The following is a 25468-nucleotide window of genomic DNA, read 5'->3' as shown; positions in this document are numbered from 1 at the left end:
AATGGAGAATAAGTTAGCCCTGGAGTTGTGGCTCCAACTACTACTCCTCCAGGAGGACGTGCACGACGAGCACCTCAGCCTACTCCACTTCAGCCACTTCCCTAAAGATCAGCAACTCAAAAAGCATGGCATACACGGGATGCACAGGCTTTGTCGCTGATTGCATTGGCAGTTCAGCGGTCCATCATCCCCTATATCCGTTCAACAGCTTCTTCATGAAAAGCTTGGCTAACTTTGGAGCAGATGTTTGCAGGAAAGAATGAGACTCGTATCTCTTTCTTAAAGAAAGAGCTAGAGACATTGAAAATGGATGAAGGTGATTCTATTCAGGATCACTTGAACAAAATTTAGGACTTGTGTGAGTAACTCATGAATGTTGTTGAGTACTATTCAGATACATATATGATATCTACTACATTGAATTCATTACCTCCTTCATACTTGGCTTTTCATACGGCCTTAAACCTCACCATGAGGATTGCCGCATAGCCAATCACTTTTCTTCAGTTAGTCAATTCGCTTCTAGAGGAGGAGCAAACAAGAAGAAATAGTGGTGTGGATGCCATAACCTCTGAGCAAGCTTTTATGGCTAGACAAAAGGGCAAAGATAGCCAAGTAAAGAATGCTCCGCAGAGCTCTGGAACTTCTGGCACATCACAGGCAAGTAAAAAAACAAGGGGGTAGGCAAGCCAAAAAGAAAAAATGCCATTATTGCAAGAAGCCAAGCCACTATATCATTGAGTGCAGAAAGCACATTGCCAAGAAGGAGTCAAAAATGTCTGTTTTTAATGCTCCTTCCACTGCTACTGAGTCCATGTCCTTTGTTGCAGACAAGGACTATTGCTTTTACACATGCAGTTATGACACTTCTTGGGCTAATCGAGCATTTAGCTCTAGTGAGGATCAAACACTTGGTTTTTTGACAGTCGTACTTCTAGGCATATTACATCTCGCAGAGATTTATTTGCTTCTGTTGGTGCAGCTCCAATTGGCAAATCTATAAATGTGCCAACAATGCATCATACCCTGTTAGATGTATTGGGGAGATTGTGCTCACAGCCATTGATGGCTCTATTCTCCGCCTACAGGATGCTTTATTTGTGCCAGGCATAAATAAGAATATGCTCTCTATTTCTTCTTTGGCACGTTGTGGATTGCAAGTCACATTTGATGATGACAGATGCATGGTAAGAGACAAAGAACACACGACTTTGATCTTGACAAGCACTTTATGTCATGGGTTATACGATTTGGATGCTCTTTCAATTAATCAGTCAGCGTACTTGGCATCCATTCTTACTCTTGCTATGATACAGGCAAAGTTAGGGCATGCTAGGATGGGACATGTGAACTTTGGCAGCTTGATGCTCTTACAGCACAGATGCTAGATAGATTATCTCTACTGGAGAGACCTCCTGAGCACTTGTGCGAAGGATGTATTTTGGAAAAAATGCATCGTTTTTCATTTTCCCCCGATGTTGCTTTTAGAGCAACAGCCAGGTTGCAGTTATACATTCAGATGTATGTGGGCCTATGCAGACAAAGTCATTGGGAGGATGTTATTATTTTGTGACTTTTATTGATGACTTTACTCGATTTTGCTGGGTCTACTCTTTGGTCAAAAAGTCAGAAGTGTATGATGCATTCTTGGCTTTTGTTGCACTTGTTGAGAACCAATCTATTTGTAAAATAAAGACTTTACGTTCGGACCGAGGAGGGGAATATATGTCCTCTATGCTGAATTCTTTTTTAAAGTAGAAGAGCATTGTCCATCAATACACTATTGCTTATACTCCACAACAGAATGGGATTGCAGAGAGGAAGAATCGGTCACTCATGGAGATGGCCAGATGTATACTAAAAGCAAAGAGCTTGCCGCACACTTTTTGGATGGAAGCCGCCGTCATGTGTACTTGCCATGTTTTGAACAGATGCCCCACCAAAGCATTGAAAAAAATTACACCTTTTGAGGCTTGGAACAGTCGAAAACCTTCTGTTGGACACTTTCATACCTTTGGGTGCCTTGCATATGCACACATTCCACATGTACTCAGAAAAAAGTTGGATAACAAGGCTGTCAAATGCATTTTTGTGGGATATAGTAGTGAGAGCAAAGGCTACAGACTCTATGATCCTCTCTCTAAAAATGTATTTATTTGATGAAAAATCAGAATTGTCCCTTGCTGGTTTAGATACATATCAGGCTACCTGTTATGTATTTGAAGGGGTGCTGCCCATTACATTTGGTGATTCAACTAGAGTTTCAGCGAGTGAACTCAACGTTCAGCCAGCTACTCGATTGGAAAATGCAGAAATTCAGCCTTTGGCTGATCTGAATATTCAGCAAGAGCTTATGCACAGTCAAGAGGCAAGACAAATGCCTAGATGGTATTTACAGACTATGAAAGATAGTCATCTGGATGCACCCATGGCTGGTCATACTAGAAGGTAAGCTCATATGCATGATATTGCACATACCATGGAGTACCCTTGATGATGAGGAGCCTAAATGTTTTGAGGATGCACAACAGAGTGTGCATTGGATGGCAGCAATGCAAGTTGAATTGGATTCTATAACTAAGAATTAAACATGGGATTAAGTGTCTTTGCCCTTTGGGAAGAAAGCCATTGGAACAAAATGGGTCTACAAGCTCAAACAAAATGCAAATGGATCCATTGACAAATATAAGGCAAGGCTTGTAGCCATAGTTACACAAAACGCCGTTTCTGGCGTTTTAGAAACGCTACAACATTTCTAGAAACGGAAATGCCCAAGAAACGGCGTTTCTATAGACTGCGATTCGGGACAAAACTTTGGCCCGAACGTGAGCACGCCCCGACTCCCACATTCCAGTCGACTTTTCACCCGCGGCCTGCCTACGTTTCTTCTCTCCACTCTGTCGGGACTCGGGCGTGCTCCTTTGTCAATTGAGGACTCCAAAGCCACGCACTCATACACGCACGCACACACTCTCTCTCTTTTTTTTTTCCCTTTTTTTTCGTAAAAGGTAATTGTATTAATTACGAAGAAGGTACACACACACTCTCTCTCTCTCTCTCTTTTTTTCCTTTTTTTTTTCGTAAAAGGTAATTGTATTAATTACGAAAAAAATACAAGATTACTTGATTACAAGATACATGATGACACTAAGCCATCAGGTGAAGAGGTTCTCTCTCTCTCTCTCTCTCTCTCTCTCTCTCTCTCTCTCTCTCTCTCTCTTTCTGATTACAAGAGACACGAGGGCCCTAGGCCAACGTGTGGGAAATCCCCGTAGTAATGCACTAAAAAGGTTACACCAATCATGGCAACGACCCAGAGGCAATTGCCATATGCCAAGGATGCAAATCCTCCCGAGGGAGCAAGTCGGAGTGTCGGATGAGATCTAGCTGCCAATGCAAGAGCCCTTTAAGCCTGGCAATATGGCGCGGTACATTAGAGGCCGAATCAAAGAGAAAAGCATTGCGCGTGGTCCAAATGTGCCAGCATCCCCAGTATCTGAAAAAGTGAAATAAGATCTTCATATGCAACTGTGGCGGTGTGGGATACTTCGGGCGCACAAAAACCCAATCGAAAGGAGTTAGTGAGGACCCCACCACAGCGCGCCAAATGTGCGACAAGAGTGACCAAATATTCTTGGCGAGCGGGCAAGAAAGAAAACGATGTCAGGCCGATTCCGCCGTTGTGGTACAGAAGAAACAATTGCCATTTGAGATGCGACGCTTGGCAAGGGCCGAGGCAAGAGGAAGACCACCAATCATTACCCGCCAAAGAAAGACCTTGCATTTGAAAGGTGCCTTATTCAGCCAGCCCTCCATCAGCGTTGTCTGCCACCAGGACAGCGATTTCCGCAGTCCCCAAACAGTATTAGCCTTCTCACCCAGCCATTGGTGATCTTGAATGAGAAGATGATACATCTGATTAGTAGAGGCCTTTTCCAGACTCAACTGGCCTGCAAGGTCCCAGTCCTGCCAAGGGCGATCCACAGCCAGGGAAGGAAAGGGTTGCCTACCCTGAAGCTCCGACAAAAGCTTTCCCCATAAATCACGGTATCCGCGCACGATCTTGAAAAGTCGCCTAGCAGTCCGAAACGATACGAGGACATTGCGAGTGGCAAGGGTAGCATCTGCAACCGACGTCACACCTAAGCGGGCCATGCGGTTAAATCTCAGTCTGAGCTGATGTTTATCGTCCCATGAAAGTAGTCTCGATACTGCCAACAATTCCAGCTAAAAGGAGTTAGTCTGCAAGCGGTCCCCTACAGGGTGCCAACGGGCCTTTTGGAGCACCACTTTCCAAGAGCCTACCAAGTGCAGTAACAAAGAGGAAGAGGGACTGGAAAAACGAGAGTCAGCATTAAGGACATGCCACCAGGAGGCCCGAAGGCGGGTGTTACCATGGCGGAGCCCGCTGTCCTCAAGAAAATAACGGGCTATGATGGTCCACGGGTGATGATCCACACACATGGCACGAAAAAGGGACCAACGGAGAGCTAGCATATGAGTTTCTGCATCCAAAATAGCTCCACCACCCATGCGCTTAGGGGTACATGTATGTGACCATGAAATCCACGAAATGCCTGCCTGCAGTGAATCCTTCTTCCATAGCATGAAACGGATGGGATGAGTGAGAGCCTTCAAAGTAGTAGGCGTCCATGGCAACAATGGCAGGAAATACGTTAGCATTGGTAGCATAATTGTCTGAGCCACTTTGAGGCGGACATGGAATGGCCACGCTTGCGACTTCCAATATATAAACTTCGCCGCCAGTTTTTGTGAAATCCACTCCAGCAGGTCCTTTGGCCGTACATCCACCCCCAATGGGTATCCAAGATGCTTGACAATGGAGCCACGGGAAACCACCTGGCCTTACCAGCCTAATGACTGTAAATCAGGCTCCGTGCAACTGAGAATGGCTGACTTAAAGGCATTGATGCAAAGCCCAGAGGCCTAACCAAAAAGCGTCCAAACATCTAATGCCTTTCGAATGTTGTCCCTGTCCGCCTGCAAAATCATAAAGGTATCATCAGCCAAAGATTGGCTAATGAAGTGCTAGCCCAAAGAAAGAGACAACCCTGCCAGCTGAGCAGAAGCTGCCATGGAGGATAACATTGAAAGGACCGGGTGAGTCGCCAGGGCAAAGAAGAGAGGACTCAAAGGACAACCCTGTCTGACCGAGTGTGCAAGGACAAATGGCTCTATAACCCCACCATTGAGCATAACTCTGGAGGAAGCCGCAGCACTAATGGTATAGATCAATCGGGACATCCGGGTACCAAAGCCCATAGCAGACATGAGATCTGCAATGAAAGACCAGTCCACATAATCAAACGCCTTTTCCAAGTCCAATTGAATCAATACCACTTCCTGACCGGAGTGCCGCGCATAGTCAATAGCCATTTGCACATTTAAGATATTATGCAGAATGTTGCGGCCCTTAATGAAACCATATTGGAGAGGATGCACAATAGCGGGAAGGTGCTTGTGAAGCCGATTCGCCAGCACTTTGGAGTAGATTTTATACATGGAGCCCATCAAAGAGATTGGTCTCCAGTGTTGCAGCTTTGACGGCGAAGGGACCTTTGGAATCAGTTTGATAAGGCCTTCTTTCCATGAGGAGGGCATGACCCCTGTTTCCCAAACCTGTTGAAACATGACCACCAATGGCTTCACCAATTGCGTAGCCGAGTTCTGAAAGAATTCATTAGTGAGACCATCCCAGCCAGGACTTTTATCCTTAGGCAGGTGCAACAAAACATCCATAACCTCCTCCTCGCAAATATCCGCCTCCAAAGTGTCTTGCATATCAAATGGAACCTGCTGGCGGACCAGATGATAGAAGACCGAGCGGGCATGCGTAACCTGGCTAGAAGGCAAGGGAGAAGAACCAAGAAGTTCCATAAAATAATTTCTGCACATATTGACAATGGTCTGCAGATCAGTGACCATGCGACCTTCCGAATCCTGGAGTCTGGTCATATTGTCACGAGCCGGAGACGCATGCAAGGCGCGAAAGAACTTATGAGACTGGCAGGCACTATCTCGCAATGTGTCAGTCAAGTTATGCAGCTTGGCCTGCTGATAAGATTTCAACTGAAACACTTGAAGAAGATGGGCCAAACGCCTCTCCAGTGACAGCAGAAAATCATCATCTGGGGAATCCCGAAGCAAGGAACGCACCAAAGCCAGTAAGTCCTCTGCTGCAAATCGACGTCGGCGACAAAGCGAGGCATGATGGATCCCATACTGCCGAGCAACCCGCTGCACATTAGAGAGCAACCGTGCAAATGAAGGCAAGCCCTCAGAGGCGAAGTCCAATAAGAACCTCTCAATCAATTGCTGCATATAGCCCTGAAAAATTGAATGCTTCAAATAAGAGGAGTTGAAACGTAAAGGGAGCCTATCCAACAACTGCATAAAAGGTGCAATAGATTGTGCCCGCATCTCAAGCTGGAGGGGGAAATGGTCCGACAACGCATACTGCTGCAAGACCTTCATTTCCAGCATCTCCAGAAGAAAATCATCCCCCTGCATGATATACATTCTGTCCAGCCGCGACCAAGTAGTTGCATATTGTGCGGAATGAAAAGTAAACCCTGAAAAAGAAGGGTGAAGCCACGACCAAAGATCTTGCTTAAGTACGTGCAAAGCAAAGGAATTCCACACCCGGCTTTCCGGCGCATCCATTACCGAATGCCCTGAAGTGGACTGAGAAGAGTGAACACACATATTGAAATCTCCCATCAAAAACCCCCTTCGGCCAAGTGACATGGAGGCCTGCAAAGTGGACCAAAGATCCCACCGAGATGCGGGATCATTCGGAGCATAAAGGCCCAATAACCATAAAATCTCTCCTTTAAATAAGACTTCGATTACCAGAAAGCGGCCCTGCACATCATTTTTAATAAGGACAAGCTGGTATTTCTCATGGACAATCATCAACACGCCCGAATAGTGCGTAGCATGGGTCCCTGCATAAAACAGACGGAATCCATGACAATCCACAACTTTTCCTGCTTCACCGTGACTTTTGTGCTCAACTGCACACAATACATCCCACTGGTTCTCATGCAAGACGGTCCACATGGCATGTTGCTTATGGCGAGAGCAAATGCCTTGCACATTCCACGTGACTATCTTCATATATCTTCAAAAAAGGAAGTCAGGAACGAGGCGCCTGTTGCCTCGATTTCACTTTTCCGCGAGAGCATCCAGGACGCCCTCATCCAGAAAATCAGCCAATACTGCAAACGAATTCTGGCGATCTACTTTAGAAGTAGAAGGGAAATCCACTGCCTTGGGAGTGGGGCGGGGATAACGCCGATCCCAGGGTGTAATCACATTACCTTTGGTATCAAACACCAGCTTAGCAGGGGGGCCTTTGGGGCCGTCGGTATAGACTTTCCTTGGAGACTGATTACAGGGGGCAGACGGGGCCGTAGTACGCGCAGCCTGCTGTGAAGTGACCATTTCTTTCCTGCGCGTATACGTGCGCACGGAATCCTGGGAAGCAGTAGGCCCAATATCTGCCAGGCTTGCATCCAACTTTTTACCTTTTTTGGGACGGGCCTCAATCCAGTCAGTGCGACGGGAATCCAAACCCAGGACCTGTTGTTTGCCTTTATCCATGACATGAGGTGACTGAAGGGCTTCCTGGGGCGGGGCATCAAGCACCATGTCATCCTTGGGCAGCACAACCTGCGCATCCTCCGAAGACGGTTGCCTTTCAGGGCATTCAGCCATGAAATGCCCCAATTTACCACATGAAAAGCAGTGTCCCGCAAAGTTGCCCCATTTCAAGCAAAAATGCAAAGGATGCATGCCTGAACAATTGAGGCGAAGCCACGTGGGCCTTTTCCTGGCCGTGTCCCATAACATGCATAAACGGTTGCGGTTCATTGCCCTGAGGCTTGGGGGAACCAACACTGTTCCCACAACCGCCATCGCATCCTTCAACATTGGCCAATAGACCGCCGGACAATTTTCCACTTCCACCCACACCGGGCATTCTCATTGAAGCAGACGCTGGAAGTCGGCCATGGGGCGCCATGGTACAACGTGGACCAGGCGGCGATCAAAGAATAGTGGCAACTTGGACAGGAGCTCAGCTCGATGCGTTTCCGATTTCAACAGCACCTCATAAAAGCCGCGAGGTCCAAGGAAGATCTCCTCAACACACTCCCCTTGCAATAAATGGTGCATCCACTGGCGAATATGCGACAGCACTGGGATCCTGCCAATGAAGAAAAGTATAACGGCACGGTCATAAAACACCGAGAAGGATCGCAAGACTGATTTGGGGTCCACCGTGGCTTCTAGCATATCATCCGTTCCTGCATCAGAAAAAGATTCATTATTATGCTGGACATAATCGCCAAGCAGAGTATTGGCAAAGTCCAGCAAATGCTCCCAGTCAATTTCCTGCGAATCCACAGGATCAGAGGCCACTTGCGCATAGGAACGTTCTTGAGGACCCATTGGCTCATCAGAAGTATGCTTGGAGCGTTTGCCGGCAGGCGGCAGTTCAGAACCCGGAGGCAGCTCCTCCGTGCATGGCACCATATCCTCCGGCTCCTCTGCATCGGAATCAGGGCCAAGGGCTGCCACCATCCGGTCGAGAAAATCCATATCCAGGCCAGCCATGCTGCTGTCTTCTCTCTCTCTCTCTCTCTCTCTCTCTCTCTCTCTCTCTCTCTCTCTCTCTCTCTCTCTCTCTCTCTCTCTCTCTCTCTCTCTCTCTCTCTCTCTCTCTCTCTGTGTGTGCAAGTCCCGCAGACCTGCAAAATCAGGGAACCACCTGGGGTAACGGGCCAAACACCGGTAAGGCGTCAACGCAGCTGCAGCAGCCCTGCTCGTTGACGCAGAGCAGTCAACCATGGACGGAATGCTCTGCACCGGTCAAACGTGGACGGGGCAGGCGTCACGGGGTCAAGCACAAGGCAGACGGCGAGGGGCAAATGCGAAGGGCGCTGCTCGTTGGCGCAGAACCAGCGACCAGCGGCGGAAGTGGCAGGCAGATGGCGGGCGTCCACGGGGCCTGGCGATAGAGGGCGCAGGTTAGGGCGACGGCAGGGGGCGCGAGACACAGGCGAAACGGGGTGATGGGGCGCAGGTTAGGGCAACGGAAGGGGGCGCGAGTCACAGGTCACGCGGGCAACGGCAGCAGGTCGCACAGAACGGGGGGACGTCAGGGGCCCTGGTCAATAGGTCAAACAGGCGGCAGCAGGGCACGACGCACAGGCGATGACCCCATCTCCCTCACGTTCATTCGCTCTCTCTCTCTCTCTCTCTCTCTCTCTCTCTCTCTCTCTCTCTCTCTCTCTCTCTCTCTCTCTCTCTCTCTCTCTCACACACACACATCTATCTCAAATTTATGTGTGGTTGTAGGTTGTAGCCTGTGAATCGTGATTTTGATTCGTGAAGTTGTGACCATCTCAAGCTGCAGCCTGGGCCCTGCAATCATCATGGTGAAGGATGTTGCATGGGATCATGTAACGATTCTCACTGAGTATAGAGGTGGTGGTGGCTCCAAGCGATGGAGATGTAATTATTGTGGCATTGAAAGAGGAGGGGCAGCCACAAGGATCAAAGATCATCTTGCACATGTGGCAAATAAAGACCTAGGCCCGTGTCCAAATGTACCCGCAGACGTGAAGGCTTCTCTTCAAGCGTGGAAGCTTAGTCGGTTAGGCAATCAAAGTGCATCAGTTATAGGGGAGAGGGGAATAGATGATGTAGCTTCTACAGCAACAGCGCCATCAAAGAGGAGTAGAGCTACATTGGAGTCAGATGCAGCTTCAGTGGGAGGGTTTGGGGGGCCGGGGCCTAGGGCGCACAGGACTCCATTGGCAGGGTCCACTAGTAGTGGAAGTGGAGTTGGTACAAGTATAGTGGCAGGGCCGGCAAAAGGGTCACTTCAGAAGGCAAGCATTCCGGCAAGCTTGCAAAAGCAAGCTATTCAAGAGGCTACTAGGGAGCTCACTCGCTGCTTTATACAGTGTGCTATACCTTTTTATGTATTGCGAACGCCACGATGGAGATCAGCCATGAGGGCCGTTAGCCGTATTGGATGCGAGTGGGAAGGTCCATTCTATGATGGTATGCGCACACGAGAACTGAAAAATGAGAAGATGCGTATACAGGCTCAGTTAGAACCATTGAAGGCCACTTGGGTAAAGTATGGATGTTCTATGTTATGTGAATGGTGGACAGATGTATGTAAACGCAGTGTCTATAACATTCTAGTGTCCTCATGCAAGGGGACAATGTTCTTGAGAGCCATTGATGCTTCAGCTTGGTACAGTGATCATAGGCTTGTACATCTATGGGCATATACGCACAGCCATTGAGGAGATAGGGCCAGAAAATGTGGTGCAGATGATTACGGATAATGGTTCCAATTGTGTTTCCATGGGGTAAATGCTTGAGGCTGCCTATCCCAAGATTAGATGGACTCCGTGTGCATCACACTCTCTTAATTTATTGATGGAGGACTTGCAAAAATTGAATTGGGTAGACACTATTCTTACTACTGCAAAGTTCCATGGTGAACTTTGTCACCAAGAGGCCTAAAATGTTGAGCATCTATCATGCACACAGTGACCTTGAGTTGCTAAAGCCATCTAGCGCACGCTTTGCGAATATGTTTATAGTTGTTGAGTGGATTGTGCGAGTGTGCCAGGGCTTGATGCGCACAGTTGTGTCCAGAGAGTGGTCAGCCATGCCTGAGCATCAAGATACACACTATAGGGCTTTTGCACGACAGGCTATGGATGAGACATGGTTCTTGGAGGCTGAAGCTTTTGTGAAGTCCATCAAGCCTATCTACTCCTTTTTACGCATCACTGACATGGAGGGGAGTACCATGGGATTGTTGTATGAGTACATGGATAAGATCGGAGAGGTTTTTGAGAGCAATGCCTATCTTTCTCGCTCAAAGTAAGTTCCTTTTAAAGTTTGAACTTTTTCCATTGTGATATAAACTTATTTTTAGAGTCTAGAAGACACTAACTGTGTGTGTATTTATGATTGTAATTTGTTATAAACTCATACATGTGTCAATGTAGGATTGAGGAGCTTCAATGTGTGTGGAACCCGCGATGGGATTGGTTTCATAGACCAATCCATGCTATTGCACACGTATTGCATCCTCTATGGCGTAATGAGATACAATACCAAAATGAAGAGCTAGAGCATGGCATCGAGGAGTACTTCTCAAAGTGGGCAGGAGGAGATGTGCAGATGCTGAGAAGGCTAGAGGATAATCTTCTCCTCTTTCGAAATAGGAGTCTCTCTTTTGGTCGCCCTACAATAGAGCTTCGAGAGACACAGTTGTAGCGTGTGTCTTGGTGGGAGAAATATGAGACATCCGCATCTACCTTGGTAAGTAGGCTAACCCATAAACCATAGCCTAGACTCAACTTTCAGGCTTCAGGACAAACATGAATCATGATACAAGAATCAATTATAATATTTTTTTCTTGTTTTTGTCATGTGATTGGCAGAAACATCTTGCCATTCGAGTTCTTTCACAAGATTGTAGCTCAAGTCCTTGTGAAAGAAACTAGAGCACTTGGGCCCTCTTCCACACAAAGAAGAGGAACCGTTTGACGACAGCACAGCTTGAGAGACTTGTGTATTGTCATTGTAATCTTCGCCTCCTTGAGTACACATCTTCATCTCCTGAGCCTTGCCAGGTGAATGTTGAAAAGATTAACATTGAGAAAATGAAGGACATTCCAGACATTCCCAGAGAGGAGCTAGACATTTATACCATGCTATATGAGGAGATGTCAGCTCCAGCACACCACACACGAGCTTCATCACGAAGGTCAAGGTCGACAAGCAAGGGTACCAGCACTTCAGCAAATGTACCCTCGCCCTCATTTAGTAGTGCCGATGACCACTCTGAGTCAGATATTACTTCTATCAATGCATCTGGCAGTGCTAGTGGTAGTGATGCAGATGCTGAGGAGAGTGATCACAGATGAGACTTGAGTCTTGACTCTTCAGAGTTCAGACAGATGCTCTCTTGTGTGACTGTGTCTTATCATTTATGTATATGGTCATTGACTGAGGACTCAGTGGACCGTGGTGTTTTATGGATCATTGGTTATCAACTTATCTTTTATGCTCTTGTATCTTTTTTTCATGATTCATGAATAAGATCCAACCTCCAGGTGTTTTTGTGATTCATGTATATCTATTATCATGTTACATGTAAATTGTAATGATCTAATCTTTAAAGTGTGATCTATGAATATCTTTAGAGTGTGCTTGGCACTTGCCAATTCAAAGTTTAAGTATACTGTATGAATCCTGATGTATCTTTCGATTTTGAAAATTGGTGCAGGCTATAGGTAACAGGTTATAGAAGTTAGGATTTAGGACCTCCGACCTTGTATGATAGTATAAAATCTCAATGTTAATAATCAATTGTATGTTAATCATGTATGTCAAGTGTTTCTCGATCAAGTGACAAGTATGGCTTATTGTCATCTATTATCTATATTATATATTAAATCGGGTTTACATATTTCCTTGTATCCCTGTTTCCCCGTTTCCCCGTTTCTTTCTAGAGACGAAACTCTGTTTCTACCGTTTCTCCACCGTTTCCGTTTCGCCGTTTCCGAAACTCCAAGTAACTATGCTTGTAGCTAAAGGCTATGCATAGAAGAAAGGCATTGACTATGAGGAGACATTTGCTCCTACTTCCCGTATGACAACCATCAGGTCTATGGTTGCTTTGGCTGCCCATTATGGATGGATTGTGCATCGGTTGGATATTAAAATTGCATTTTTACATGGGGAACTTCATAAGGAAGTATATGTATAGCAGCCCATTGGTTTTGCAGTTGAGGGATCGGAACACTTGGTTTGCAAGCTGAAAAAAGCTTTATATGGTTTGAAACAAGCTCCTAGAGATTGCTATGCAAAGATAGATGTTTTCTTGCTTAGCCAAGGGTTCATAAACAGCTCATCTAAGTCTACCCTTTACGTATGTAAAAAGGGGGGATCCATGCTGATCATTTGTCTATATGTTGATGATCTCTTGCTTACAGGGACACATGCTGATCAGATTTCAGCATTTAAACAAAATTTGAAGCAAATTTTTGACATATCAGACTTGGGGTCTTTGCATTATTACTTGGGCATTCAGTTTATACATGATGCTAGAGGTATTGATTTATCACAGTCAAGATGCATTGGTAAACTTCTTGAGAAGTTTGGTTTATAGGATTGCAAGCCAGTCTGTACACCAATGGAACCTGGACTAAAGCTGTCATTACATGATGATAGTGATTTGTTTGATATACACACATATGCTCCAGCAGTTGGATGTCTTATTTACCTATGCAACACTAGGCTGGACATACAGTTTGCAGTTTCAACCCTGAGCAGATATATGCATCAGCCATACATGTCACATTGGCAAGCTGTTAAACGTGTCTTCTGTTACTTGCAGGGTACTAGATCTCTTGGATTGCTTTATGCCAAGGGGGGACCACTGCAGATACATCCTTACAATGATTCTGATTGGGCTGGTGATCATGATTCATGTCACTCCACTAGTGGCAATTGTTTCTTTCTTGGCTCGTCTTGCATATCTTGGCTTAGCAAGAAACAATCCACTGTTACCACATCGTCATGTGAAGTTGAATACAAGGCATCTTTCACTACCACAGTTGAATGCGTATGGATTAGACGCTTGCTAGCTGATCTGGATGTATCTATTACGGGGCCTACTCCTTTGTTCACTAACAGTCAGAGTGCCATTGTAGTGGCACAGAACCTAGTGTTTCATGCACGCACGAAACACATTGAGATACATTATCACTTTGTTAGAGAGAGCCTATATGCAGGTGATATCAGCCTTGTCTATTGTCCTACCACTAGTAATGTGGCGGACATCTTCACCAAAGCTCTTCCTCGTGACAAGTTTGAAGCATTTCGCAATGCTTTAAATTTGATCTCCTTTGGTGGCGGATGACCCTTGTACTCTTGATCACTCTTCACTCCAGGGGGATTTGTTGGGTATTTCACTTACGCCTCACTTACGCCTACGCTCACATAGGAGTGTCGGTGATCAGTAGGACACTGGGGCACTTTTTACTCTCAGTAGGAGAGGTTTTTTTCCCCAGACTTATGGTCTTATTTCGTATGTGCTTGTCACACACTTACGGGCACTTATCGTGTTCGGGTGTGAACACCCCCTATAACCCTAAGGTATAAGGGTTGTACCTTGTACTTTCAATCTACACTCTTTCAGTCTATTGCATTGGGTGTTGTGCTTCACTCTCACACTGTCTACTAATTTTTGTGCTGAGCTTCGATCCTGTCTCCATCTCACAATTTAGTCAAAATAGACAAATACTCCATGAGAGGATAGCGCTTACCAACTTTGTGGCTAAGAGCCTAAGACAAAGGGGCACTACATATGTAGATGTATAGTATACTATGATATACGAGGATGGTACCATTGCTTCTTTCGTGTTTTTGTTTTGGACCCCTTCATCATGTGATAGAGTACAGGGACCGAAGATGCCTAGGTCTTTTTCTCCAGGAGCTTGAAAGGCATCTCACAACACTATTGTGAGATAGGAGGCTAGCTCACCCAAAGGGACCTACACAAAGAGCAATGACAAACTTTTTCAACGACCAAACCCTACTGAGACTGCTAGCCTAGTAGAGACAAAGCCACCCCACCAAAAGCCTTCCATTCCATGCCATGAAGTCACACTAGATAGAGCCATTTCACTTCTTCAAGCACAACGACCACATCTACTGGGACCACATCCGAGGAGGCCGCTGGATTAGAGTCATTATCACGAGATACCAAAGACTCACCACCAAGCATATCATGGAGTAGTTAGGGACCACATCATAGCTGAGATCATGTGCAGATCTCGAGATCAGCTACAGCCTATAGTCTCCACCACAGTTTTAGTAAATAGATCTGTCAGGTCAAGTTTTCATTTTCTTTCTACTGATGGGACAAGACTGGACATTGTTGTTCTCTGGCATAGTCCCATCATACAGTTATTCTCAGCATTGTTTCATAGGCCTTACTTATTTTAATGTTATCTTCACCTTACTAATGAGATGACATCAGACACAGTTTTACTTTGGATTTTGTCTCGTAGGCCACATTGGCCTTATGTAGATGTTAGTATTTCTTGCTTGCTTGCTTTCTCATGCATTTGCTATGCTGTCAATAACACGTCTTTTACTTTTTTAATGTCAATCTTGTCCATGATTGCCTTCTTTGTCTCTAAAGCAGAGGTTTCCATGTGGGACACTAGCATGATCAATGCTTGCTTCTTAAGTCTACTAGCTTGTTTACTTGAATTTATGAGGGAAACATCAACTATGCAGCCAATCTGAATGGATGCAATCTAATCAACATTAGAATGTGCTCTGTCATACATTCTAAAGCCTGAGGTACTCCAAATGAGAGGAAGCCTTATCCTTTTCTCCTAAAGGGGCTTTTTGTGGAGAGGACAACTTGCTCTTAAGGGTTCTATATCTTGGTGTGAACCCTATGATCAGGGCTTTCATGGTCTCACCAAGGTTGTCTACATTTTTAAATTTTTGCAAATAAAGCTTGTTCCAAGTGTTATCTCATAAGGCAAAGCTCTCGAACTATGAGTTAGCATCCTCTCCTTTGAAGCCAGATCTATGCTGGCAGGTTGTCCCCTTGGAAAGTTACTTCGCTTAAAATTTCTCTCTTCACTAACCAAATCCACACTGCTAAGCCATCCGCTCTCCCTATGCTGAAAGGTCTATCTAACTGTTCTAGTTTCACCTCATTGGCCTCCTCCCAACCAAATGAAAACTCTTCACCTGTTTTAGAGGAAGTGGATAGATAGATGTAGGAATTTGTGATTAGGAGGAGGTAGAAGGTCACTATAGCATCAGAGAGTTTTTTCTTTTGTTGCCCATGGGCAGCTACATGACGGGAGTTCCCTTAATGGTGCAAAAATGTGTTGAGTTTCAGGCTAATACCAGATTTAAAGCATGAGCTCAGGGTAGTTGGTTGTGCTTAGCAAGGCAAGAGGTGATGTTTGTTACAGGGGCTGTGTATGGAATTTACAGGCAAAATTGTGTGCTTGCCACTAAATAAAGGCAAAGCATTTGAATCTTTAAAGATGTATTGTTTTTCCAGTTGTAATATCATGCAGAGGCATAATGGATCACTAACTCTAAGACCATTTGATATGGACTTTTCAGGTATCAAAAGCAGAAGCTACTGCCAGAGCGTGGAAAACAATGTTGATAGAACTTTCATGCAATGTTTTACACACCTTGGACCAGCACCCACAAAATGCAGGAACTGAACAGTTGATTTCAGTGGCCAAGTGCACTCTCTCGCATGCTCTCCTTTCCAGTTGACCTTCCTATCATTTGATGGATCAAAGTCCTGAATTTTCAACTCAAAAGTTGCAACCAGATGGAATGCCAAAGTTCATTCAGCAGAAACTAACGCATTCATTTTAATCTGTATATAATTCCTTCATTCATGTGCCCTTTGAAAGGATGTAGCAGCTTGAGACATTCCAATGGTTGATCTGATGCTATCAGAAAGCATCTTGGCTTGTTGGCTTATTCGTATCTCCTGATTATTGTTGTACATAACCTCTTATTACTTGTCCATTAAATAGTATTATTCATTCCTTTCCATGATACATTGTGCAAACATGCAAGCCCATTCATATAACATTCAGTAATAGTGTCTTCTGTAAATCCAGAACTTAAGCTGTCTTCTTCCAAAACTGCTTCATATAACATTCAGTGATAGTGTATCCTTCTGTAAAGTAATAGATAAAGGATGATGTTAAGTGAGATGCCAATAGTAGACAATCTCATAAAGACAATCTCATAATTGTAACTCAGATGTGTAATAACAAGAAGTGTATGAAGTATCAGTACAAACAAATATCCATATCGTGTTATACAGACTACAAAAAGGTGGAACAGTATCTAAAGCCATAAGCAGAGAGAGATTTACGGCTTGCATACAAGGATTCGTCAGACACCACTTAATCATGCAACAGAGAGGAGCTTTTCACATGCATATGCATATACCAGCTCACAGTCTAATTGTTTTTTGGAATTTGGGTGAAGAAGGTAGGGGATTAAGGCCATTTGCTATGTAAAGTGTCTTCTAATAGGTTGAGTATGGGAAGTTGATATTGTAACTGGATACGCAGTTGTTAACTATTCAATCAAAATTTGTAAAAGAAATAAATGGCTAGTATATTATGGATTTCATAACTGGGCTTGCTTGGTTGCCTTTATCTTTTATTTTTGAAGGTGATTTTTGTTTTTATTTTATTTATTTATTTTTTGTTGGGGGTGAGGGGTTGGGTTCAGGTTGGCAATTTTGCACTTTACTTTTTTGTGAACTCAGTGAACCAAATGCTGCCTTTGGCTTCACAACAATAGAGTGTCAAAGTGAGCCCTGGACCCCCTTTTTTGCGTTTGTAAGCAATTTTGCACTCCATATTTTTTCTAAGAACACTGGAGAAAAATAGTGCCTTTGGCTTTGAGGTTGCTCATTTGGAATAGCATAGATGATTTATAATGCATACCCTAATGAACTTGCAAGAAGGGCACGGAGGTAATGAGCTTGGAAGAGAGAGAGAATGAAAAATGATCATTGCTATAGAAGTTGCGGCATTGGCTTACTCTTTATCGCATACTTTAGTTGAGATAGATGAGTTGGTGACTCGTTGGATATATGTGCCCACCCCACAGCAACAGAAGTATTGAGTGGTATGGGAGGATGTTGTGATGCTTGTAGCCTTGCCAATAGTACAACTATTTTAGGGACTTGTGGTCGAGAATGGGCTCTACTTGAAGCCGAAGCTCGTACATAAGCTCGTATTTGCGTTGCAGACTGCTTGGAGGATTGGGCAAAGCATCATAGTAGACATGCATCTAGTACAGAGCATGAGTTCTTTCAGTGCATCACTGTGCTTGTTGCTGATGTTTGTGATTAGTATGGAAATGGCAATCTGATTTGTTTTCTACTTGATGTCATTCTTGTTCACCTGAGCTATGACGTGGGCATGCAGGGAGACTCTCTTTTGGATATCATGGCGGACGAGCTGGTGCTGCACTTGGCCAAGGACTTGCCTTGGAATACATACATGTTCGTGAACTGGCGGAAATGGGTTTGGAACATAATGATGTACTTGACTGTGTAGTCCTTCCACCTCTAGTGAGGGTTGAACACTAGAGGTGGTTGAATTCATAGGCAATTGTCTCAATCATTCGTTCTTTGTTCCACTTGGTTTTTGTGACCTCCTCCACTGGGGATGCCATAAAGATGTCTCGTATGAGCCATCATGTTGATCAATTTACGAACCTTAGAAGGCCATCATCATGTGCTTGGCAGCAACACTGGCAGATGGTATAAAACTAAATTCCTCATCTTGTCCTGGTCACTTGCATCCTATACAGTCGCTAGTGCTTTTCGACTTCACGTTGGACCAGTGCAGTATTTGTGTTGTTTGCAATCATAAAAGCTTGCTCAATTGATACATCAGCAGAATGGAAATGGGTTCATAAGGATGGGTGTCTAGAGCGTGATGTCCTTTTAGTTTTAAGACTGGCTTGCAAAGTGTCATTTTGCGAGTCTATTTTGGTCATGAGATTGAGTGGCGACTGCTTGTCGTATCGTTGAACCATCTTTGCAAGAGCCTTCTTGTGCTTCTACTCCAACCATTGCTCATTCAGGAGATAAGCAGATTGCCAAGCAGAGACCTTCATTCAAGCATTGACAGTAGTGATATAGCATTTGTCGTCTTGCTCAGCAGCAGGTTTTTCTTTAGTGTCATATCATGTTAACCTGCAAAGGCATGGATATTCGTTCCTTCAGAAAAACATATGTATATGGCTGCCAATGTGGGTTTAGCTACTCTATATTGTGTAGATCTGCAAGCTTATTCAATGCTAATGTACAAATTTCTGAACGTTACAAAGTCGTCATCAGAATGACAACTTGAATGTATCCATGAAATTGTAAAATGTAAATGATAAGTTCTTGGTGGGATACACCAACCTTTGACATAGTTATTCGGCAACAAGCAAAAACAATATGCTAGACCATGGGCACATCCCTTCAACCTACAGAACCATGACGGGTGGTTGTAAAAACTTGAGATGTGATGTGCTCGTTTATAGTAGTGCCATACATGCCATTCTAAAGAACATGCTTCAACAAACAATAGTGCATGATAAACCCAGTCACTCTCTCTCTCTCTCTCTCTCTCTCTCTCTCTCTCTCTCTCATCTATTTTTAATGAGAAAACTACTACAATATTCAAGTGGACAAGGATTTATTCTTCTAGTTCACGTAGGAGATAAAGAAAATTTCAAACCAGATGATGATATTGAGTCTCAAAAGTCATGCATGTTAGTAGTATAGAGACTTCTCTACATGCATAACTTGGTTCAGGTATGTAATAGAACTATGAATGGCAGGTTCATGTATGGGAAATTGGAGAAGGGGATATTGCAAACTTTGCCACAAGAATGCAAGAATTAGGTGGATTTCAAGGAGTAGCTCATGCACATAAGGATCACCAAATTGAGTAGCAATGGAATGAGGAGGTGTGCTAGAGATATCCTATCTTCCTCAACTACCTAAAAGTGAATTCCCCTCCAATGATAAGATATTATATCAAAAATACTTGAAGAGAAAAAGGTGCAAGAGACATAAGGATTGAGATTCCTCGCAAGTAATTCCACATGTATTCTTTAGAATATGTCACACTTTTATGTCTTCTTCTAAAGAGACTATGGCTCATCATAGGAAAGTGATACCACCAGTGCATTTGTTCTTATAACTCATTCTTTAGGAAGGAGTTAAGACAAAAGCCATAGTTTCTAAAATGTTTTGATGATATTGATTGGCCACACTTTAGCTCTATGATGATACTATTTGTGGGTGATAGCATGAAGAAGATGCAATATAACCCACCTAACTCCTTCATATATCCATCTACACTTGAAAAAATCCCATGGATATCATCCTCTTCAAACATATGCTTCTCTATTTGATTGAGAAAAATCCCATAGATAGTGTCCTCTTGAAATACATTTCTCCCTATTTGACTAAGCTAGCATGTTTTTATGGGAAATTTAGGAGTTTGTTAGAGACACCCATTTCATCCTCCAGCAATGGAGCTGGATTGATTATATTTAATGTTTGCAATAAATATGTTCATTTACTTTGAGCATAGTAGTTCAAGTCTAACTTGCAAATGCATTTGTGGATTTAGTATATTTTTTATAGTAAGTTCATGTCTAGATGGTAGCCTCCACATGTATCAATTGAAAGAGTGTTTTTTTGCATGATAAAGGAGCACGCCTGTAAGGTCTACAACCTCAACAATACTAGTTGAGATCCCATGACACTTATTAAGGATGATTCCAGTGACGATGATTGGATATCCATCTTTATTGAGGTACCTTGGAGAGGCCAAAGAGTGAAATGCAAGTTAGTAAAGAAGGAATTTTATCTCAAGTTCTACACATTGGTCACATCAATCTACCCAGACTCCTAAGAGTTATGGCATGGATACAACAAAGGCATTGCTAGAGGATTCCTCTATGAGCATTGTATGGGTGAGTGGCATTTGCAAAGAGAATTGTGGCCAACATGGACTTATGAAAGCTCCAAGCAAAAGAACAGATGTGGGCAACATTCCACTCAATCGCTACACCTCAAGAGTTCTCGACATGACTGACAACGTTCATAGAAGTTGATGACTTTGCTGCAAGTAGGGGTTTAGTCATGAACCCATAAGCATGAATGCATTTTGATCCACTACCACTTCCTCATTTACACAATCTCTTGGAGATGGTGAAAAGAAAACCACCACATAGCTCTATTGGAACTTACTAAGGTCACAAAGCGGCTAGATGGTCAAAAGGCCAAGCTTCATCAATGAGAGTGCCATGGGCATGATTGGAAGTCTAACAAGATAGCTCAAAGCTGCCAAAACTTATTTGCAAGACCTTGAATTGGTGGGTCCTTTAATACTACCAAGTTCAAAGAACTAAGGAGTACAGTGACTATACTTTCAATGAGCATATTGGGGGTAAAGGTATATGTGCCTACGCCACCCTATATTTACTACACACATCATGACCACACACCTATACACTGCAAGTAGCGGGTGCCCATCATTATCACGATTCTTTATTCTTTCAGAGACTATTGAATAGGGGAATACTAGTCACACCTTGTGATTGTTGGAGTTCCCACATCTTATGTGTCTCTCTCTCTCTTACTCTCTTGCTCCATCTGCCATAGCTTGCATCTGTCTTGCTTTCACTTGCTAGTGCTTTCACTTGGGCTTCACCATTCAATTGATATCAGAGCCTACCATTCGAGGAGCTTCTTCTTCATTTAGTTCAACCCGTTATAAAAGCTTCAACTTGAAGGTTTCATGGTAGTTCAACCCTCTTCTTCCCAAGGTATGCATTGTGCTCCCACTTCTTCCTGGCTTGTTCCCACATATTGAGGCTTGCTCCAGGGGTGCAAAGGACCTTCCTCATCATTTCTTGAAGCTCATTAGTGAGTAGCAGGATCAGCAAAGGGGGCAACAACAGCAACATGTTTTGTGCTAGATTTTAGCCTCTTGTCCTTACTCTACTCCAACACTCCTCTAGATCTTGGGCTCTTGGCTACTTGGTCAATCACTTGTGGCACCTCGTGGCATTTCTTGGTTGCATTAAGGGCCTTCATTGAAGTGAAATATCTCAATCATTGACTATGGAATAGTGTAGCCCTAATGAATACACTCCAAAAAGCATGTATTGAGTTTCTCATTGCCTATGCAATGCCTCAAGAGCTTGGCATTGATGCCCAAATGGTACGGCAATGTACTGAAGTATTCACTGACTTCATTTGAGCTCAAATAGCTTTATTTATGTAGGGTTTTACTATTTTACACTATTTGGGTAGCAAACTTTTTAACTTGGAAGATTATGCCTATTAAGGTTTGATGCCATTTGGGTATATCACTTGAATGTATTGATGTTTAGCATTGATGCTTAGACCAAGATATGATTATGGAATGCTTTGGGACTTGGTTTTGATCTACACTAGATGTCTTGGAGCTTTTGTTATATGGTTCAATTACTCTAATTATTGACATCATGGATTTGAAGACTTACTTGGGTTTTATGCTCTCAGATGATATATTGGTTGATGTCTATGGGCACCCAATTGTTATGACTGAATCTTACAGCAGGTGAAGCACTTGCAAATATAATAAATAATAATCTAGGTAGTTTTTCTATGAATGCATTTTTAAATATGGATTTCAAAGTCCATAATCATGACATGATTGTCTTACATAATGATGATTGTATACATGGCTTTATTTTTTAAAAGGTGGCTAGAGAATTGAACTTTAAATCGGTTCCCTCTAACTATAAAGTTACAATAAGATTTCTAGGGACAAAATATAACACCACCAAAGAAGTTAAGGGTTTAGAAATTTGTATGGGGACATATGTTGAAAAACAAGATTTCTTGTTGCACCACTAGATTCAAGCAATTTGACATTGGGAATGCTTCTAGTCACCAACTTAATCTACAATTAGGCATCATGGATGATAAGCAATCTATTTGTTTGGAAGGAATTAAAGAAACTATCTTATATTTACTAATTATCGACACACAAGCTATTGTGCATCTAAAAAATCTCTAAATAATCATTAGTTCTAAGAATTTAAGAATATTCATGATCAAACAAACAACACACTGTGAATATACTTTGATTGTTTTGTTTGTGCACATGTACCACCTAGCTCACCACCATCTCATTGGAAATATCATTGGATAGATTTATTTCAAGGTATCCAACCACCTTGTAACATCCTATATAGACATAATCAAATAAACAATAAAGAAAACCAATTAAAAAATTAAAGAGTCAATTAAATGGGGATTTATTAAGCTTAGTAGTTCATTGTTTAGAACTTGTGTTTCTTTAGTTAAGAGAAATAACCAAACCTATAGAATTTAAGTTTTGACTATTGATCTCTCACTAAACTATTGAAAACTACTATCCTATCCCTCGTATTGATAACACCTTAGGTAAGCTTCAAGGGGATAGTGGCTTTAGTAAGATACATCTGAATGTAGCTAATCATCAAGTTCATATGGTTATGTCCGATATCAATAAGAATAGAACTTATTTTGATAATTACAAAGTTTTCATAATGCCCTTTGGTCTAACTAATACTACTATCACTTATAGTAAATGATGACCTATATCTTTTTGCGATTTCAATGTTGTGTAATTGTTGCTCTCTTTAGTTTGAGAAAGAAAAAGAGAGAGAATATATAATTTTATATTGAGAAAAGTTCATCTTCTAATGAATATCATTATGCCTTTGTATTAATCAAGTTATATGAGTTTTAATTAAGTATATACAAGGTTGTACCTGTTAAATGTCATTGCATAGTTCTATTTTTAGAACTATGAACTTTGCATAATTATGACCATTCATTATGGTTAGATATATATAGAATGGGAAAAGACAAGAAATACTTGTTAGGGTAGAAGAAGAAAATACCAACCCCACTGATCCATTATTCTTATTGAAATAAAAAGCAGATATTAGGTATAAAAGGATTGTAAGAGGCTTTTATTTTAATCATTCATTATCTTCATCTCACCTCCTTCTCCAAGTTGTCATGGCTTCTCTCACCTCTTTTCTATATTTCTAGTCTTTCTCTCTCCTCATCAATCTTTCACTCTCCTCTTTTGTCTCTACCATGCACTCTTCTCTCTCCTCCATGGTCCTCTTCTTTACAAGGAAAATACGTAATAAAATTCTAAAATCAATTTAGAAAGTGCAAGTTAGCTTGAATTTTATACACAAACTTGGAAGAATGCACCTAAAAATTGTGGTCCTTCTCTAGAGAGTAGGAACAATAATTACCATTCAAGAGTAGCTTTCTTTTCACTTTATTAATATATATGATTGGACATAGATTTAAAGATGAATGTATAAGTCATTATAGCATAAAATATAAAGCTACTTGATAATGTGATAAATACATAAGAAAGTTGAGTAAGGTCTCACAATATAGAAGCAAGTAATTGCATGGTCATACACACATTTTTTTTTAAAGAATTGTATGGTCATGTATGTGCACATGCATATAATCGGGATATTGTATGACTATATGTGCATGTCTCTATTTGAAATCTGAGGAGTTTGTGGGCAATAAAGTGGGCAATGGAGAAGCGTCAAGGGCAAGAATAAAAAGAAAATCAAATCATAAATAAACTAGAGAGAGAGAGAGCATAATTTTATATTGAGAAAAAAGGCAATCAAATCTAGCTTTAGTTCACAAATTATGAACATTCAACCTAAAAACTATGGTCCTTCTCTCTACGAATAGGACCAACAACTTGGGAAACAATCTTCTTGTCATTTTTTGAGACCTACAAATGTCCTCCCAAAGCCTTACAAAGGTAAAGTAATGAGAATATGAGCAAACTCATTAAGAAGAAAGTCTTCCCTCCATCTCTTCATAGGCTGCTTCCCTTTATAGTTGTTGGCTCCACCTTTGGGATCATCACAGATTGAGTAAACTCAAGCTCTTCTCTCAATTTTGTACTTGAGTAAAGAGAGAGCTTTTTAGTTATGGATAATTTGTATTAGTTATCCTTTTGGATTATTTTGAAATAGAACACACATCTTTGCTTTTTTCCTCGCCTTGAATTGAATTGCCATGAGTTCTTATGCTTGTAGAGTAGCCTTATGTATGCCCCAAAACATAGGAATTTTTTGTTGGACCAAGCAGTACGAAAACACTTTTGCTTTGGTAGCAACAAATAAAAGAGTTTCTTTCAAGACACCCAACAAAATCAATAAGTTGCCACAATTAGTAGTAGACATTTGGAAGGCTTATAACGACAATGGACCTATCCCTCTTTTAGTCAAACAAACAATATCCACAGCCTCTATATCATACAAGTCATAACATGCCTAGAGAATTTATCCATGATGAGCACTTTGCAATTGGAGAGTGTATGGTGCCATATGATACAAGTGTTGAGATAGAGAATCGAGGTGCAATAAGTTTAGACAGCAAAAAAGCGGAAGTCTAAGACATTGTTTATGTAAGTAAAGATACATTTGGCATAAAGTTTATGAGGCAAGTCCAAATTTCTCACTTGTATGATTCCCCATTGGGCAAGGGGGTGTGATGCATTGTTCAAGTAGTAAAAATCTATGATGAAGGATTTTTAGATGAGGCCTACATTGTAGAATACTTCTAGCTCCAAGGTATAATGTTCCATGTAGAGGTGTAGGCTACATTAGAAAGCCTTCATATAACCTTTGTAATGAAGGAGACCTAACTGTCCTAACTAAGGGGAAAGAGAGAGAGAAGCACTGCAGAAGAAGAGGGAGAGGAGAGAGAAAGGCAAGA

The 25468-nt window shown here is 42.5% G+C and overlaps 1 protein-coding gene and 1 pseudogene across 2 annotated transcripts in view; both read left to right on the top strand.

The window, feature by feature from the left end:
- Positions 1-16781, top strand: part of LOC148022306 (uncharacterized) — a 160610-nt gene extending 143829 nt beyond the window's left edge. The window contains exon 16 of one of the 2 annotated variants that reach the window (XM_087697940.1): positions 16228-16781. In XM_087697940.1, the coding sequence (XP_087554066.1) occupies positions 16228-16389 (162 nt within the window). In that variant the 3' untranslated portion in view covers positions 16390-16781. The remainder of the gene's footprint in view (positions 1-16227) is intronic. The other variant, XM_087697939.1, reaches the window with a different exon arrangement.
- On the top strand, positions 10044-11987 carry LOC148022307 (uncharacterized; annotated as a pseudogene).
- Positions 16782-25468: the final 8687 nt, after the last annotated feature.

This window comes from Lygodium microphyllum, chromosome 17, assembly GCF_053477565.2.
Source record: "Lygodium microphyllum isolate KBCC chromosome 17, Lygodium_microphyllum_v1.1.10, whole genome shotgun sequence".
Taxonomy (NCBI): Eukaryota; Viridiplantae; Streptophyta; class Polypodiopsida; order Schizaeales; family Lygodiaceae; genus Lygodium; species Lygodium microphyllum.
This window is presented reverse-complemented; position numbering and strand designations above follow the sequence as displayed.